The sequence below is a fragment of the Phocoena sinus genome, chromosome 15 (genome assembly GCF_008692025.1).
Source record: "Phocoena sinus isolate mPhoSin1 chromosome 15, mPhoSin1.pri, whole genome shotgun sequence".
In the NCBI taxonomy this organism is placed as follows: Eukaryota; Metazoa; Chordata; class Mammalia; order Artiodactyla; family Phocoenidae; genus Phocoena; species Phocoena sinus.
The window spans coordinates 82272674-82288662 of NC_045777.1; the positions used below are offsets into that span (position 1 = coordinate 82272674).

General features: G+C 48.8%; 1 protein-coding gene across 1 annotated transcript in view; it reads right to left on the reverse strand.

Moving 5' to 3' along the window:
• Positions 1 to 152: 152 nt before the first annotated feature.
• The window catches only part of LOC116740269 (myosin-16), a 58792-nt gene continuing 42955 nt past the window's right edge, over positions 153 to 15989 (reverse strand). Inside the window, exons 34-43 of the mRNA XM_032605728.1 lie at positions 14839 to 15055; positions 13550 to 13686; positions 13354 to 13457; positions 11150 to 11342; positions 9801 to 10004; positions 8718 to 8843; positions 7639 to 7809; positions 6905 to 7105; positions 5636 to 5863; positions 153 to 2327 (exon numbers count right to left, since the gene is read on the reverse strand). Coding sequence (XP_032461619.1) covers positions 5663 to 5863; positions 6905 to 7105; positions 7639 to 7809; positions 8718 to 8843; positions 9801 to 10004; positions 11150 to 11342; positions 13354 to 13457; positions 13550 to 13686; positions 14839 to 15055 — 1554 coding nt within the window. The 3' untranslated portion in view covers positions 153 to 2327; positions 5636 to 5662. The remainder of the gene's footprint in view (positions 2328 to 5635; positions 5864 to 6904; positions 7106 to 7638; positions 7810 to 8717; positions 8844 to 9800; positions 10005 to 11149; positions 11343 to 13353; positions 13458 to 13549; positions 13687 to 14838; positions 15056 to 15989) is intronic.

Here is a 15989-nt window from a genome sequence, read left to right on the forward strand (position 1 = left end):
ATTTCATGTCCTTAGGCAAAAAACAGCATATGTGGCGAGGTGAAGTCCGTTTTCTTATAAACACTGGGTCAGAAACCTCACCTCATCTCCTGCCACAAAGAATTATTTCTGTCTCTGCATTAACTGAATGGTCTTGGGCAAGTCACTGAGCCTGTCTACTTCTGGGCCCCCACCCTCCCTGGCAAAGTCAGGAGCTGCTCTGAAATTCTCTGAGTGTGGGGGGACCAAAAGTGGACTGTCCTCCAGGAAACAATGATGAGGTCTTTCAACCTCATGGAATGCTCCTGGCGTCTCTCCAGGAAGAGGCTCGCTGCCATCAGCTACTAGACTGACAGCCCAGCAGAGCCTCCCCCAGGAGGTCAAGTGTCGGAGTCCTACAGAATGCTAGAAGAAACTTGGCGAGTGTCTCAGTGCCATGCATAATGGGCTCCATGCCAAGTTATCTTGTTTAAACTTCACATTCCTACGAGGCAGATGCTCTTATTATTCCTCATTTAATAGTTGAGGAAACAGGAGATAAGATAGGTTAAGTTGCCCAAGGTCACACTGCTGGGAAAGTGGAACCCATATCTGACTTCAGAGCATAAAATTAGACTTATTTTATGTAATTACTGAGGTGAAGACTAGATTGAAGTAAGGGCAAAATAGAGGAGACATATTTCGACTCAGTACTGGGTGGGGCTTTTGAACCATGATTGTCAGCCAGAACTGCAATGGGCTGCCTTTTTTTCACTGGAAGAGTTCAAGTTGGATTACCATTTTTTTCAGGGATGCTGTGGAAGGGAATCCCAAACTGGCTGAAAGTTGGACTAGACACCCTCCAAATGTCCCCTTGAGCCCTAAAAATTCTAATACAATTCTAAGATTGTGTGATTTGGTGTCTCACAGGAATTCACATACAGCAATGGAGACCCCACCACCGGAGGGCAGCGTCTTCACATTTGGTGCATTTGCACAGAAGGACGCAAACCCCGTTCCCTCCGAGGTGCCTAGAGAGTGTGAAGATTAGAACCATCATGGGGATGATGTGGGCCCGTGTGAAGACGGAGAGGGATCCACCACCAGCATATTAATATCCCTTCTTCTACCAGCCTGAACAATGATTTCTGTCTGCTAGTGCATTGGAGAGGTCAGGGTGCTGAAATTCAAAGGGAAGACCCCATTTCCATGAAGCTGGGGAGGAGGGGCGTTCTGAGGGCTGCTCCCTCTGCCCCTGCACCCCAAAGACTAGGACAGTGAGGAGAGAAACAGGGTCGAGGAGTGTCAGAAGGTGACAAAGAAATCCTGTCACACTTGGGAAAATGGAAGGACCCAGGAAGGGAAGAACAACTTGGAGGGACCGTGAGACCTGCCTTCCATTCAGGTGGTTCTGTAGGGTCCTGGGTGTCAAAACCAGGGTTGACAAGTGGATTCCACCAGGGGGCAGGGCTCAGCCTGATTTAGGGAAGCTCTCTGTGCAATGTCAGGAAGCACTGACATTCACTCCAAACGTATTTACCGTATTTACTGTGTTCTCCCTTCAGGCTGGGCGCTATCTTATTGCTGAGAAACAGCAGTGAATAAAACACACAAGATACACTTTGCCTGCCCTCACAGAGCTGACCTACCTGTGTCTGAGCATCCAGGGAGATGCTGAGGCGTGGCGTGGGGGGCCTTTGGGTCGTTAGCCTGGATGGATCTTAACATCCTTTTAGGGTGTCCTGTAACTATCTCAGCTTTACGAAACCTAGTTTGTCTTCATATCTCTGATACGCCCTTTCACAATTTGCAAAGAACCTCACCATGACTACATAGGTTTCATGGTTTCCAATAGACACAAGCCTATGAATGAGGTCACGGACACAACAGAACTCTGATATACTATAAAATTGCCTTTGGATTAGGAAGTCTCAGAAAAAATTCTTCACTTAAAAACAATCTCGGTCTATTTTTCAAGTTTCTTTTATTTAAGATGCATGGGGACAAGGTATTAAAATTGTCCACACGAGGAATTACTTCTAGAGAACAGCCAAGTCCCACAGATATTACATATTCCGTCCTTGACATGAACATGTAGAATCTCAACTAAATCAGACCCACTCTTACTGTTATCCAAGTGCTTGACAGGTTGATGCCATCTCGGAGAAGCCATGCTAATTTAAATTCCTGTAATGGCTGGGTATTTACATCCCCAAGCCCATCTCCCCCACAGCTATCTTTATTCTTTTGCACCTATCTCTTTCTGGCTTGTACTTTCCTTTGCATAGTAAACATTCTCAGGATAGACCCGGTTTTCCATTTTCATATATTTTTCCTCTCAGTGGTCTGCTGTTGTGATCTGTGTCACCCTGGAAGAAAAAAGAGAGAGAGGGTGAGAAGACCCTTGTGGACCAGAGCTGGAAATTCTGACATCTTTGACCCCTTCTTGCTAGAAAGACAGTGCCCTCAGGTTCCTGGGCTGCTTCTGCACAGGTTTCCTTCCTTGTAATGGATACCACTGGGCCATACCTGGCTCATTCTCTGCTAGGTTGTGAGGGTTTAGGGACACCTTCTTTGGGCTTGGCATGTCCAGGTAGGCCTGAACTCTAGTCGGGCCATTGAGAGGGCCAGAGTGCGATGCCCTGGGATGCAGTGCTCACCATGCACTTGTCTGCAATGTCTCATGAGGGGCCAAGAGGCTTCTTTTGCCAACTTGATGTGTCTTCCCAAGAAAGAAAAGCTACTGCTCATCACATCCCACAAATGGATTTTAAAAATTAGCAAGATTTCCTTATGGAGATTATGGAACACTTGCTCCCAGCAGGGCCCTTCACACCCACCCCCCACACCTGTCCCACCAGCTTTGTCTCCCACCCTGTCCAGCACTCTGACCTCATCCTGAGCCCCTCTTCTCCATTCATGCTGTACCCTTGTGCGCATCCCACCTCTGCACTTTTGCATGTGTTGGGCCTTCTATCTGGAATTCCCTTCTTTCCCTCTCTACCTGGTGAGGGATCCATTTTATTTATTCTTTTTAATTTCGATTCTATTATTTTTACTTTTCATTTTTGTTTATTTTAATTACTATCTGAGATGAATACTTTTATGAAATACACTGACCATGCCCTTGGATGTCATGGCAGCATCCAATTGCTCTTGAAATTTCTAAATGCTTCCTCTCAGTTTCTGCAATGGGGACCACCCACTGAGTGGCGCTGCTCTAGACTCTCATACGGGTCATGTCCTCCATGGAGCTGCTCCCTAGCCACCTCAGGTTGAACCAGTCGTTCCTCCCCTGGAATCCCCTCCTGTGAGAAGCAGACACTGCAGAACAGTCGCTCACAGCCTAGTGGTGATTGCTGTGTGCGTCTGCCTCTCCACTGGATTCTGAGCTCCACGAGGGAGGATGTTGTTTCTTATTCATCTCTGTATCCCAGAGTACAGGCCTATTCCATATTCAGAGCTTGGTCAGTATTTGTGATTGAAGATAATGCCACTTTGGAAAACTAAATTCCTGTGGGATTTTGGCTTAGTGCTAACCCATGTACTAGTTTGCTTGCAATATCTCATGGCCACAATGGCATATCTGTGACTGATAAGGGGAAAATGGGGTAAAAGAGTGAGGATGGACCAGGACACAGAGAGCAGACCCCAGGGGCTCTGCCTCTGGGCACTGTTGACAGGACTGTAACCCAATGACATGAAGACAGAGCAGTTGGACCAGGGCCAGCAGACCCCAGGAATAAACAGTCACCAAGCTGGAGCAGGGGATCTGCTTTACAAGGTGCCTAATCCTGGAGGCTAAGACTTAGCAGGCAGAAGGAGCTGAAATGCCTCCCGAGTCTGGGTGGTGCAGGAGGCCTCAGGAGTAACCCCCACCAAGAGGGGAGCTCAAAGGAAGGGACCCCTTTGAGGGTTTTGCCCTGCAGGGAGGGGTTACATGTTAATTGTAGGACTCATCCAGAGGCAAGCCTCTGGTTTCCTTAACTTCCTGAGCTAACCATTATTTAAGAATTAGAGAATTAAAAAGAAGATTCTGTGTCCTATTTTTTGCTCCCTCCCTAAGCAAATGGTGAGAAAAGGCTCAGCTTGAATTCAGAGGTCAGTGGGGTTATCCCTTCTGGCTACAACCCAAACTGACCCGGTCCTGAGAGAGAGAGAGCTGTGAGTGGGGGACCTTACCCTCACCAAGGGCTGACTCAACTGGATGCTTGAACATGAGGCCAGAAAAAAATTCCCAGAATCCGTGGAGGTTGACCATCAGCACGTGGCACTGAGACTCCAAACCCCTGCCCCTCCCAACCTAAACCAAGTCCTTGATCATGAGTTGTCCCGGTTCATCCTATTCAGACGGTAACCTTATCAATCTCCGCAGCAATTAAAATAAAGGACAGCCTGCCTTTCCACAGCACAGGGCTTGCGTGACCATGGGCGTCACTGAACTTCCCTGAGCTCATTTTCCTTACCTGGCAAACGCAGATATTTATACCTACCTCACGGTATAAATTAGAGTGAAAAACATTTACCACATGTCTGGCTCTTGTGGAAGTAGAAGAAACCTGCATTCCCTGGCTCCTGCTTCTGTAAGGGGAGATTTCTGCTGCAGCACTGGTTCTCCAACTTGCCCATATGTCTGAATCACCTGGAGGGCTGGTTAAACCTCAAATGCAGGGCCCACCCCCAGAGCTTCTGCTTCAGTAGGTCTGGCGTGGAGCCCAAGAATTTGCATTTCTAACAACTTCCCAGGTGATGCTGAGGTGGCTGCTGGTCCAAAGGACCACATTTTGGGAACCACTGCTCTAGAATAATGTTCTTTGCTTCTCACCTTTCCCTTGCTCCTCTCATGGGAAGAGGAGTGGTTTATCCTGTGCTTGGAAGAAGGAACCAGGAAGGTGGGGATGAACCCCATCTGGTCTCCTTTTGGATCTACCTGCAGGGTCGATGAGCTCTGGTCATTCCTGCCCTTGGAGTAGGGGCTGCTCCCCAGGGAGCAGGGCTGTGGTTGTTCAGTTCTGCAGGTACTTTTAATTCTGGGGTGAAGTACAAGGATGCTCATGGTGGACACCCATGAATTCTCAATCTAGAACTGTATCATAATAAAACTAGCATTGTGACTTTTATGTAATTGTCTCCTGTATTTCTTCTCAATTGGTTCTGGATTAAGGAAAATAATAAAAGACTATTAAAAAAATTTCCCCTAAAATCCCACTGGTGCTCAGTGCTCAAGAAATGGTAGTTGTGATGATGATTTCCTTGATGTTAGAAACCTGAATTCAGCCAGCATTGATGAAATCCTCAGGGATGATACTGTGGGGGATATGAAAGATGAATACACACCACCTATAAACTTGCAAATGTCCCTACAGTTCTCCAGTGAAAACAAGCATGTACTGAGCACCTATCTGCCAGGCCTAGTGTGAAGGGGCAGCAGACGTGGAACCTGCCTCCCAAGAGCTTCCACTCAGATGGGGGGAGCATCACGACCACCAGCACCTGTGACACAAGTGGACGGCATCACACCTGAGAGTGCTGAGGGGGTGTTGCAGCTGAAGGGACAGGGGAGGCTTTGGGATCCCCATTGCATAAGGTCGGGGCATGGCAGACAGGAAGCAGAGAAGTTGGAAAGAGCAAAGCAAGAGCAGGGGAGGTGAACTTGGAGCATAGAGTCCACACCTACCGGCTGTGAGCTGGGACACGTGGCACCTCACTCCTCAGAAAGGGTTTTGGAGGTGCCTGTCTTGGACACCTGGATGATCTCCACAGAGGTGATGCCTTTGCCAGCCATGCGGTGTCTGGTGCGCAGCTTGTTCAGGGCGGTCTCCGCCATGCCGGCCCGCTCCTCAGCGTCATCCAGCTCATGTACTGTCTTCCTATAGCGAGCCAAGGTCTGGTTGGCCTGCTCCTCCTGTGACAAAGGCATAGTGGAAAATGGGGCATAAACCTGGCTTGTTCTGGCTAAACGTGCATTGTTTTCAGTTCTACATGGACATCTTAAAGAGTCCAGTCATTCTGTAAGGCTTATTAGGAAACACAGCAGTCCTGGGTCGGGGCATCCTCCAGATCACCACGGACACCCACCTTCAACACTTTTAGCTGATTGTTTTTGGCTTTGACATCCATATTTCTAAATAAAATGTGCTCTGTTGTGGCTTCTATAATGTGTGGTTTTAGGCATTAGCTATTGGTACCCCACCATGGGAGATGTGGATTTGGTGCTTTCTTGAGCCCCTGTCACACATTTCCCACCTCCTCATCTTCCCAAGAGAGTAATAGTGTCATTTTGGTTAGAACCGTATTTCCTGTAAGCCTGGCCTTTATTGAGCATTTTGGGAACAGTGTTAGGTGCATGGGTGGATGATGGAGTCAACGTGGTGGTCCCAGAGCTGGCGGCAAATGACAGCAGAGTCAAATATCTACATCCTGGGTGGGGGATGATGGTGGCGGCAGGTGGGCGTGTGGTCTAGGGTTGAGACTTGAAGCTGCCATTTGCTAACCATGTGACTTTGACTGAAATAACATAAGTACCCTACTCTGGGCTGCTTCCTCACCTGTGAAATAGATTAAGAGTATCAGCCTTCCTGCCTTGTGTCAAGGGGATCAAAAAAGGGAAGGTACTGGTGTTTAACCTTCTGACCAGGAGGGAGAGGCCACAAGGGGCAGTGGAAGCAGGACGGAGGCACCCGAGACCTTCCCTGGCTTTAGATCCCTCCGAAGTAGGTGTTTCAGTTAGCACGGGTGTTCTCGGGATATTTTCATTTTTTACACGTTCTTATCTCCAGTGTGTCATGTCTAGTCCACTCCCCACGTGATAGCGAGGATGAAGTGCTGTGGACAAGAAGCCATCTTTTGGCCAAGACTTGAGTCCTCTCCTGTGGTTCATTCTAACCAAGGCTGGAAACCTGGGCTGGGAAGGGGGGAGAATTGGGGCCACGTGGCGGGCACCCACCGCCTCCTCGATCTGCCGCTTGTAGACCTTCAGCTTGTTCTGCAGCTTCTCCACCAGCTCCTGCATGCGCTGGTTGGTCTTGTGGTCCTCCTCCGTCTGGAAGACCAGCTCTTTGAGGCGCCGCTCATTCTTCCGCAGCGTCTTGACCGTTTCCACATGCTGTTTCTGCTCCCCGTCCAGCTCCGTCTCCAGTTCTTTGATCTGGGGGAGGAGGAGAGGAATGCGGCTGGGGGAACGCAGGTTTTTGAACTTCAGAGCTCAGTGGCCTTGGGCAGGGGTGTTGCGGTGTCCACTTCCTGCCCAGAGGTGAGCCCTGCCCAGGAGGGTTGGGTGGGCTCAGCCTTTCACCAGCAGGTGGTCAGATGCCTTGAGCCTCAAGTTTCCTCCTCTGGAAAATGGGGGAGGCAGGGGTGGGACAAGGTGACCGACCCCCTGGACCCTTCCAGCTCTGACATTCCATGAGGTGAAGACGGAGGCTCGTTTTAAGTAAGTAATAAGAGAGGAATAATGTTGGAAACAGAGACTGGGAACAGAGACAGAGGAAGAATGTGGGGAACCACTCTGCTTGGGGGCTAAGGACACTCTGTGGGGAAGGTGACAGGGAGAGGAGGAGGAGAGGAGACCGTTGTAGAAATAGATTAGAGGCCCAGCTCCTCATCAGATGCTTGGCACTTTTGGGGGGAAAAGACCCCCTTCCCATCTCCTTTTTCCCTCTGGTTCAGTGCCGCCCTCACCCTGGCTTCCAGCTTCATGATTGTGCGTTTCCCTCCCTTGAGAGCCAGCTGCTCAGCCTCCTCCATCTTGGCCTGCAAGTCCTTGATGGTGACCTCGTAGTTCTTCTTGATTTTCTCCAGGTGCATGCAGTGGTCCTGCTCTTGCCGGAGTTCCTCGGCCATGCGGGCAGCCTGGGGTGGGGGGGGGAGGGTGGAAGCACTGGAGCTGGAGCTGGGCTCCCATCCAGGCTCCTAGTGCCTTTGAGAGACGAGGGACCTTGTCTCCCAGCCTCTGGGACACCAAGCGGTGGACAAGAGGACCCTGGCTGACATGCTGCTGGGGTGTGGTAGAGGGGGTGCCCCATGCTCCCACATCCCTCCCAGTGACGGGAGGAGGCAGGCGCCTGTGCTCAGGCCCAGGCCACCCAATCCCATGGACCCGCCAGCCAGCGCTCTCCAGCCAGACTCTGCTGTCTCCTCCATGAGGGGCACAGCACAGAGAGCGGGAAAAACACAGGTCTGAGTAGAAAGTCCAAGGTCTGCACCCAGCCCCAGTCATTTAACCCACTTGTTCTTGTGTAAAATATTCATGGCGGGCTTACAGCGTGCCGGGTACCAGTCTATGATCTCAGAACACAGCACCAAATAAGACCAACAATGTTCCTGAGCTCCTGGCCTTTCAGTCAAGCCTAAGGAGCTTGACGATAAAATCTGTATTTCCTCATCTTTAAAGTGGGGCACGTAGCATCCACCACTGAGCACCCAAAGGGATACTAGGGTGAAAACACTTGAAGGCCTCCCTTGCTGACCTCCAGCCCTGAACCCCTGGGCACGGCACCCGTCTTCCTTTCACTAACCCTCCCCTTAAGGCTGGTTCAAGGCTCCTCTCCTTGCCAAAATACCTGCCCAGATGAGCCCACTTCAATGGCTCCTTTGGTCTGTGTCCCCAGGCCTCATGCTCTAATCTCTTGGCTTTTCAGAAACCAAAGGAGGCAGCCTTCCCTGCCTAGCGTGGTCTGCTCGCCGGCAGGGGGCCTGGCTGGGGTGGGGGTAGGGTGCCCAGGCCCCGCCCAGCTGCAGCAGGCCGTGCATGCACTTACATCTGTCATGGCTTTCTTGGCCCTCTCGTCGACCGAGCGGAACTCACTGATGAGCTCCTCATGCTCGTTGGAGATGCGCTGGACATCAGACTCCAGCTTACGCTTGACCACGAGGAGGCTTTGGTTCTGGAGGAGGAAACGAAGACATTGCCATGAGCCTAGAGTCTGCACAGCCCTTCCTGTGTCCAGGAAGAGCCACCCTCTCCCAGACCCCCAACAAGAAATGGCCCTGGGCCCCCTGCTTGGGGTGAAGGTCTCTATCCTGCATTCTTCTCTGAGTTTTAGATTAGAATTTGCATCGCACGGAGCCTGGGAAGAACATCATTTAGGCCTGGGGTGGGTGGTATCTCTAGTACAATCCTGAACTTGGAGCTGGGAAGACCAGGTTCAAGCCCTAGTGCTTCTGCCTATGTGTCTCCTTTTTACCCCTGGGATTGGTCTTTTTATCTCTAAAGTGGGGTTGTAATCCCTATATGTCCCATGTACATTTTTTTCTTTCGGTGAATTCGCATGAGATGGTGAGTGAGGATGAAGCCGTGCTGGTAAAGGACTGCATTGTGAGCGGCAGGAAGCACCTGCATCACCGCTGGGGTCCCTGGTGTTGACCATGGGTGAGCCACTCAACTCTCGGCCACAGTTTTTCATTTGTACCACGAATGTCGGACTTTGGAATATTCTAGATCCCTTCCAGTTCTGAAGTTCTATCTTCAGTACACTGGGCGGGGTGGGGGGATGGGGGGTGGTAACGTTGTCCTTAAAATTGGCTAAATCATCAGAATTTCATGAGGAGTTTCTAAAAGTTAAATTCCCGTGGGTCCCACTACAGACTCACTGGATCAGAATCTCCAGGGGGGAGTCGTGGGAGTCTGTCTTGAAAAGCTCTGCACTGAAAAATGGTTAAGATGGTACGTTTTATGTTATGGGTTTTTTTGTTTTCTAACCACAACAGAAAGAAAGCTCTGCAGGTGCATTCTGAGGATCTACCGAGTGGGCCTTTGAGGGGAGCCCATGAGGTTTGGGCGCCGCCCTGGCCTCACCCCAGCGCCCCGAGTGGGAGTCCATATGGCCGGTAGCTGCCCCCACCTGGATGTTGAGCTCGTTGTGCCGCTCGGTGACCTCCACCACCTCCTGCTCCAGCAGCTTGCGGGAGCGCTCGCTGCCCTCCAGGGCCGAGCGCACCTCGTCCATCTCCGTCTGCAGCAGGCTCAGGCGCCGTTCCTGCAGGTTGTACTGTTCCCGCAGCTCCTCGTGCTGCCGGGCATCTTCGTCCATCTGGATCTGCAGGTCCTGGCGGACGAGAGACCCTGGCCTGAGCCCTTCTCCCACGGCCAGGGGTTGCCCAGGCCTGAGGGTGCTATGACCTTCCTGGACCAGGCTCAGCGGGGAGCTGGGGTGAAGGTGGGGAGGTGCAGGCCACAGGGGAAGAGAGTGCAAAGTGCAGCCCTGCCCTGGGGAGTTCAGGGTCTGGTTGATGCAGGGCCCAGGTGTCTGGAGGATCTGTCCAGCCTGATCAGCATGAGGTCAAGGATTTCCTGATGACGAGGACCTGGTGTTTCCAGCAGGGTCTTCTCAAGGAGGCCTTCCTCAGTGACCTTTGACAATTACACCCTGCCCTGGCTAATTCCCGTCTCCCTTCTCCTGTCTTTCTTGTTCTTTCTCCATAGCACTTCTCACAATTTTTTTTTTTTTTGCTGTATGCGGGCCTCTCACTGTTGTGGCCTCTCCCATTGCGGAGCACAGGCTCTGGACGCGCAGGCTTAGCGGCCATGGCTCACGGGCCTATCTGCCCCGCGGCATGTGGGATCTTCCCGGACCGGGGCACGAACTTGTGTCCCCTGCATCGGCAGGCGGACTCTCAACCACTGCGCCACCAGGGAAGCCCTCTCACCATTTTTAATACTACAGTTTTATTTATTTGTTGCTTATTATTTGTCTGCAGGGAAGTTTGTTTGTTTTATCCATTCTTGTACCCCTAGCACCTAATACAGTGCCTGGCCAGGGCGGGGCTCCAGTAAACACATGTTGAATGCGTGGGTCCAGCTATGTATGTGCTACAGACCAGGCTGATGACAGCAAGTGATAAAGCCGGCCTTCAACTCTATTTAAGATGAGTGGTCGGTATATGGGTGTTTGTTATGTTCTTTATTTTTCTGTGTCTGTAATCATTTCTAATAAGTCAAAAATGATTTTAAAAAGCAAGACAGGCCCAAATTCCTGATTCCCTCCTTCCCTCTTTCCCGTGGATCTTGGTAGTTGGGGTCTCTCATTTATACAGTCCCCAAGTCTCCTGCTCCCTAGACTGCCAGCCACCCCACGTTCTCGCTCTCATGCCTTTATCCTGGCTGGACAGGCATGTCATTAGCTCCCAGTGAGCCTGCAGGCTCGGGGATGGCTGGCTTTGTGATTAGTTCTTCCTGCTTCCAGATTGCTACCTTGATTTGCTGTTGCAGCCTTTTCAGCGTCTTCACAAGTTCGCTGTTGTTCTTGTTGGCGTGGTCCAGCTGGATTTCCATCTCATTCAGGTCTGTCTCCATCTTCTTCTTGAGCCGAAGTGCCTCTGCCCGGCCCTTGGCCTCCGCCTCCAGGCTGGCCTGCAAGGATTCGATGGCCCTCTGGTGGTTCTTCCTGCAAGTCCAAGCAGAGAAGGCCTTGGCGTACTGGGCCCACTGTTCAGGATGTGCTAAACCTCTCTAGATAAGAAATCTCAGCAATAATGTGGATACGGCCACTGTGCTGTGAGATTAAACTGTATCTCCTCTTAAAGTCTTTAAGTGGGGGAGCATCATGCTTTGGGAAAAGGAATGGAAGGTCGATGTTTACCATGTGTCTTTGTGAACTCAATTCATTTAATATGCAAAACAGCCTGGCAAGGAAACTGAGGCTCCAACATGATGAAAAACACGCCAAAGATCACCCTTTAGTCCACAATGGAGTCAATTCAAGGCCAGATGCTAAGGTCTCCACTGTTTATTTTCATTATAAAATGTGAGCTTTGGCTATACAGGTCAGAATCTCTCTTTTCAAAGCAACAGTTAAGTGACCAAAGAAAAAACAGATAAATTGGACTTCATCAAAATTTAAGACTTTTGTGCTTCAAAGGATATTATCAATAAAGTGAAAAGACAACCCACAGAATGGGAGAAAATATTTGCAAATCATATATCTGATAAGAGTCTAGTATCCAGAATAAATAAAGAACTCTTAAAATCAACAATAAAAAGATAAATAGCCCAGTTTTTGGGAAAGAACTTGAATGGGCATTTCTCCAAATCAGACATATAGGTGGTCAATAAGCACATAAAAGATGCTCAGCATCATTAGCCATCATGGAAATGCAATTCACGTCCACCAGGATGGCTATAATCAAATGGGTACTCTAAGTACTTCATATAAATGGAATCATACAGTATTTGTCTTCTTGTGACTGGCTTATTTCACTTAGCATAATGTCCTCAAGTTTCATTCATGTTATAGCATGTGTCAGAATCTCCTTCCTTTTTAAGGCTGAATAATATTCCACTGTATGGATGGACCACATTTTGTGTATCCATTCATCACTGGGCATTTTGGTTGCTTCCCCATTTTTGCTATTATGAATAATGCTGCAGTGAACTTGGGTGCACAGATATCTCTTTGAGACCCTGATTTTAATTCTTCTGGGTATATACTCAGAAGTGGAATTGCTGGATCATATGGTAATTCTATTTTTAAAAATTTGAGGAATCTCCATACTGTTTTCCACAGCAGCTGTACCATTATATTACATTCCCACCAACAGTGTACAAGGGTTCCAGTTTCTCCACATCCTTGTCAACACTTGTTATTTTCTGTTTTTTGGATAGTAGCTATCCTAATGGAAGAGAGGTGGTATCTTGTAGTTTTGATTTGTATTTCCCTAATGACTAACGATACTGAGCATCTTTCCATGTACTTGTTGGCCATTTGTATATCTTCTTTGGAGAAATGTCTATTTGAGTCCTTTACCCATTTTTTTAAAAAAAAAATTTTATTGAAGTACAGTTGATTTACAGTGTTGTGTTAATTCTGCTGTACAGGAAGGTGATTCAGTAATACATATATATACATTCTTTTTCATGTTCTTTTCCATTATGGTTTATTACAGGATATTGACTATAGTTCCCTGTGCTATACAGTAGGACCTTGTTTATCCATTCTGTATGTTTGCATCTGCTAATATCAAACTCTCAATCCATCTCTCCCCCACCTCCCCTCCCCCTTGGCAACCACAAGTCTGTTATCTATGTCTCTGAGTCTATTTCTGTTTTGTAAATAAGTTCATTTGTATATTTCAGATTCCACATGTAAGTGATATCATGTGGTATTTATCTTTCTCCTTCTGATTTACTTCACTACCCATTTTTGAATTGGGTTATTAGCTCATGGGGTTTTGTGATGAATCACTAAAGTACTATATTTCTAAGTGCACACCAGAGAGTGCCATATTAGTATGAGGTACCATCATTATTACCATTTCACAGATGAGGAAACAGGTTCAGAGAGGCTCACCTAAATTGCCCAAGCTCACACATGACTGGTATGTGGCAGAGACCCAGGTTTCTGGACTCTGCTCCATCATGCTACCTAGACTCAGTCTCCTGTCCCATCAGCCTCATACCTCGTAGCTTCAAATTCCTCTTCTTTCTCGTGGATTCTCCGGTCAATATCAGCTTTCACCTGAGCCAGTTCCAGCTGAATTCGAATCACCTTGCTCCCTTCAACCTGCCAGGAATGTAAACATCAGTCTTCCTGGCCCAGCAGGTGTGTGGTCCCTGGCCAAGGTCCAGCCCCCAATGTGATGACCACATGGTTACCTCCAGGGAAGACTCAGCTTCCTCCAGGGCCACCTGGAGTTCTTCCTTCTCAATCTCCAATTTTTTCTTCATTTTCTGCAGCTCATGTATACTCCGTCCTCCCTCACCCAGCTGATCAATCAGTTCCTTTATCTCCTCTGAGAAAGGAATATTCTTGTTAACAAGAAGCAATATTCTTGTTAACAAGAAGAATATTTTGTTAACAAGAAACATGAGGACTATCGGCTTCCCGGGGTAATGGCATGTGACACAATTATTCCTCTATCTTTTCTCACCTGCACCAGGAGCTGATAGGGGGTGGTAGGCAGGGACCCTCAGCAGCACCTGATCATAACCCCCCCCTCCTCTTTTCCTTCCTCTCCTAGTCCAGTCAACCTATATCTGGTTCAGCTCTTCCTCCCCAATCTTTAACTTGTATTTACTTTATGCCCAAGTCCTTCAGTACTTACACTTCTGAAATTAAGAAAGCAGAGGCCTCAAACAGTTGACTCTCAAGATTATCTCCTGTAAGCAGAGAGCTCCTCTGGGAGTGACTCATAGGACCTTGGGCAGCTTTGGGGACAATCAAGGACCATCTTTTTCTACCCTCCATTGCAGTGATGCTACATCAACCCCCCCGCCCCCGCCAGGACTCAAATACAACCCTGGGGAGGAAGCAGGGTGGGGCAGCCCAGATTGAGGAAACCCTGCATTGGCTGAGTTTTCATTTCTGCTGCTCAGCAGAACAGGGACCCCGAAACAGTTCTTCAAAAACGGAAAAAAGTGACATCTCTTGAACACTGAGTTTGTGTTTAGGAAAACCACAGAAACAAAGAATACAAATTTCATGTGGCAAGATTAGATAACCAACACTTTTCAAGCAATATCCAACAATGAAATTCCAGCCTGAGACTCCTATATGTAAGAAACACATATGCATACACATATTATTTACATACGGTAGATGGAAGGGCTCAATATCTAAAATCTCCTGAGCCCTTACTTGACTAGCTACTCTACCGAGCGAAGACGTAAGACATTTTTATCTTATTTCATTATCGCAACAGCCTTACACGGAAGGCAGTATTATTTCCCCATTTTACAGATGAGGCACAGAAGAACTAGGTAACTCACCTGCCTGAAGTTATACTGCTGAATGCCCACATGCTTTGACCAAGTGCTTGCCAGCCAGTCAGCAAACACTGATTGTGCACCTACTATGCGCTGGGTGCTCAGACCCATGACAGGAGGTGGGGGGGTCCGGCTGTGTCCTCGTCCCTGCAGGCCCGTCCACCTGCCCCCAGACTCACCCTGCAGGGTCTTGTTCTCCTTCTTCACCGACTCCAGGTGCTCCAGGCACTCCTCGTAGACGGTCTTGATCTTGAAGCTCTCGGTCATGTACATGCGGCACTCCTTCTGGGAGGTGTCCACCTCCACCTGCAGCTCCTCGCACTTCTGCTGCCACTCAGCCAGCATCTTGTCAAAGACCCGCTGCTTCTTGTCCAGGGCTGCGGCCGCGGCATTGGCCTGGGGTAAGGAGGGGATGGTGTCAGGGGTCTGCCTTTCCTGTGCCTTTCCCCTCCTTCTGCCCCCTCCTTCCTTCCCTCTACCTCTCCAGTAACTCTGGTGACCCCAGACTTCTTCGAATGGGGATAGAATTCAACATTTGTGGCACAAGCACAGAATAGGGAGTCCAGAAATAATTATGTTTCGGTTCTAAAACATCTACTACTAGACATGTGACCTTGGGCCACCCACCTTATCTTCCCAGGTGAGGGTTTTCTCAGGTGTAAAAGGAGGGATCTGGGCCACAACAGCCTTCCCAGATTTATGACGTTCACCTAACTCCCCATAACGTATTTCTCTATGACATACTAATATATATCATTGCCCAACCCAGAGATGGGTGGGTATTATTCTTCTTGTGCATCAAAGCTCATTATTCTTAGATATCATTCTCACAGTCCTTCCATCTTTTTCATAACTCCCCGCAACTGTGTATTTGCTGCTGCACAATATTAGACGTTGTTAATTTCTTCTTCTTTTTTTTTTTCTGCTTAACTTCTTAATTTGGAGGGAGCAAAAACCTTGGGGTTTTAGGACTTTTTCCCCCCAAAGCCTCTCACATGGCTATGACCTTATCTGGACCAAGACTGGGTTGGTGTGTGCCAGTGGAAATCTTATTTAATTTTGCTAAAGACTGGCGAATCAGTCTGAACTAGGGATGCAAACGGGAATATTTAGCCACACAAAGTGTGTGGAACATGGTTTGCAGAAGAGGAAGGGGAACAGGGGCAATAGGTTCCTGGACTTCCCGGGACTGAGTTTTATCCTTGTCACGGACCTATTTAAATAGTGGCTGGTTGAGTTAAGATCTCAGAGTCATGAGCGTGTTGACACATGTTCAAGCAGTGAACAGTGGGCCTGACTGCAAACCCTGTTCTCCACCCTCTTGGGCCAC